Source organism: Herpailurus yagouaroundi, unplaced genomic scaffold (assembly GCF_014898765.1).
Source record: "Herpailurus yagouaroundi ecotype Mexico unplaced genomic scaffold, PumYag 142022, whole genome shotgun sequence".
NCBI classification, from domain to species: Eukaryota; Metazoa; Chordata; class Mammalia; order Carnivora; family Felidae; genus Herpailurus; species Herpailurus yagouaroundi.
In genome coordinates, this window is record NW_024422359.1 from 643 (window position 1) to 3,019 (window position 2,377).

Here is a 2,377-nt window from a genome sequence, read left to right on the forward strand (position 1 = left end):
TCTCCACAAAGGGGGAAATTACTTTTTTAAGGCAGTTAAGATGGAGGTAAAGGGCTTTTCCTGCTGGGGCTCGAATGCCTCCCTCAAAATAATTCACATTACTAATGGCCTATTTTCGGGTTGCACGTGCTGAACCCCTTCAAGATGGAAAATGAATTCCTCCAAGTTACATGGATAGGTGTCTTAATTTCGCTGTGCTACATCTATCTGTCCCAGAGCCCATGCCCTTTCCACAGCCCACATTGGGGTGAATGGGAGGTAGATGAGATGTAGGGATTGTGGTACCAAGTAGGTAGGAATAGATGGAGCATCATAATAAAGGCATGGAAATAAAAGATTGGGGTTAGAAGAGGGTAATCTGACTAGAATTTGGTAATGGGTAGGACCACCTGAAACAAACCCAGAGTTGTTTTTATTTTGTTTGTTTTTTAAGGAAGTTATACCTCATCTGCAAATAATTCATGATTCGAGGAAACAATTGTTCTCCTGGCTAAGAAAGCTGCTTCGCTTGGCTTTCTTTTCTCTGTTTCCAAAGGCTGGAGAGGAGTTGTCTAGTTGAGTTGTGACTGGTTGCAGGCTGTGGGAAGGGCTCTCCTTGGCAGCTGGAATCAAAGGCCTGAAGATTCACAGGACTTTAGCAGCGGCCAGCAAAGTGAGGACTGAGATTTTACAGTGTAACCACTTCTCACTGGAGCCCAAGCTCCTGAAGAAAACCCACCTCAGTCCAGTCTCTCATTCACAGCCCAATGGCAGTGTCGTCAGCCCTGGCAGGGCTCCAGGCCGAAGCCAACTGCCCCATCTGTCTGGACTACCTGAGAGACCCCGTCACCACCGAATGTGGGCACAACTTCTGTCGCTGCTGCATCCAGCAATCCTGGGCTGATCTCAGCGACAGGTTCCCTTGCCCCGTCTGCCGTCACTCATGTCGAGAGACGCACTTGAGGAGCAACACCCAGCTGGGAAGGGTGATTGACATTGCCAAGCTCCTCCACATCAGCAGGAGCAAGAGGAAGAGGCGGGACGAGAGGCATCTGTGCGAGAAGCACAACGGGGTCCTGACCCTCTTCTGTGAGGAGGACCTACAGGTGTTGTGTCCCGCGTGCATGCGACCCCCTGACCACCAGGGCCACTGGGTGAGGCCCGTGGAGGAGGCCGCCTCTCACCACAGACAAAGGCTCAGCAGTTACATCGAGCCCCTGAAGAAACAGGTGGTTGATATTCAGAAATTAATAAGCATTCAAAGCAAAAAACCCTTAGAGCTGAAAGAGAAGGTGGAAAACCAAAAGCTGGAACTACTCTCTGAATTTGAGTGCCTGAAGCAATTTCTAGATCGTGATCAAGCAGCAGTTCTTTCTAGGTTAGCTGATGAAGAGAAGGACATTCAGCAGAAACTGAGTGCAAACATAACTGCATTTTCAAACTACATTTCCACCCTCAAAGGTCTGCTGAGTAAAGTAGTAGAGAACAGTGTGCTGTCTGAGGTAGAATTGCTATCACAGATTAAACATTTCTACAAGAAGTCTGAGGATGAGATTAGCCCATCAATTTTTTCAATCCAATTAAGAAGAGAAGGTTGCAGTTTTCCTCCCCAGTACTCTGCTTTGCAGAAAATTATTAAAAAATTTGGAGTGGACGTGATCCTAGACCCTGAGACGGCACACCCTAACTTGATTGTCTCCGAGGATAAAAAAGATGTGAGATTTGCAAAGAGAAAACAAAACGTTCCTTACTTTCCAAAAAGATTTACAACCAACACAGTCGTCCTGGGTTTTCCATATTTTTATTCCGGCAGGCATTTCTGGGAGGTTGAAGTGGGAGACAAGTCTGAATGGGCTGTTGGGATTTGCAGAGACTCGCTTCCCACAAAGGCCAGGAGATCTCTGTCAGCCTGGCAGGGATGCTGGAGGCTTCAGCTGCAGGGGGATCGATATAATGCAGTGGGAGCTGTTCCAACACTGCTACTGTTAGACGTGAAACCCAGAGGCATTGGCATTTTCTTGGACTATGAGCTGGGTGAGATCTCATTTTATAACATAACTGAGAAATCTCACATCTATACTTTCACTGACACTTTTACTAGACCGCTTAGGCCTTATTTCTATGTAGGACCCGATTCAAAGCCTCTCAGAATCTGTACAGGAACAGATTGTGAATGAAAACTCCCTGGACCATCGTAATAGTTGTTTTGTTTTAAAGAATGGAAGGTGGGGGCGCGCTCGGGTAGCTCAGTTGGTTAAGCGTCTGACTCTGCTCAGGACATGATCTCACGGTTTGTGGGTTTGAGCCCTGTGTTGGGCCCTGTGCTGACAGCTCGGAGCCTGGAGCTGGTTTTAATTTTTTTTTTTTAACGTTTATTTTTGAGACAGAGAGAGACAGA

The 2,377-nt window shown here is 47.0% G+C and overlaps 1 protein-coding gene across 1 annotated transcript; it reads left to right on the forward strand.

The window, feature by feature from the left end:
* Nucleotides 1-496: 496 nt before the first annotated feature.
* LOC121026577 (putative tripartite motif-containing protein 75) lies at nt 497-2,189 on the forward strand. The gene has a single exon (XM_040469386.1). It carries the CDS (start codon nt 747-749, stop codon nt 2,154-2,156), a length of 1,410 nt encoding a protein of 469 aa, XP_040325320.1. The 5' UTR covers nt 497-746; the 3' UTR covers nt 2,157-2,189.
* Nucleotides 2,190-2,377: the final 188 nt, after the last annotated feature.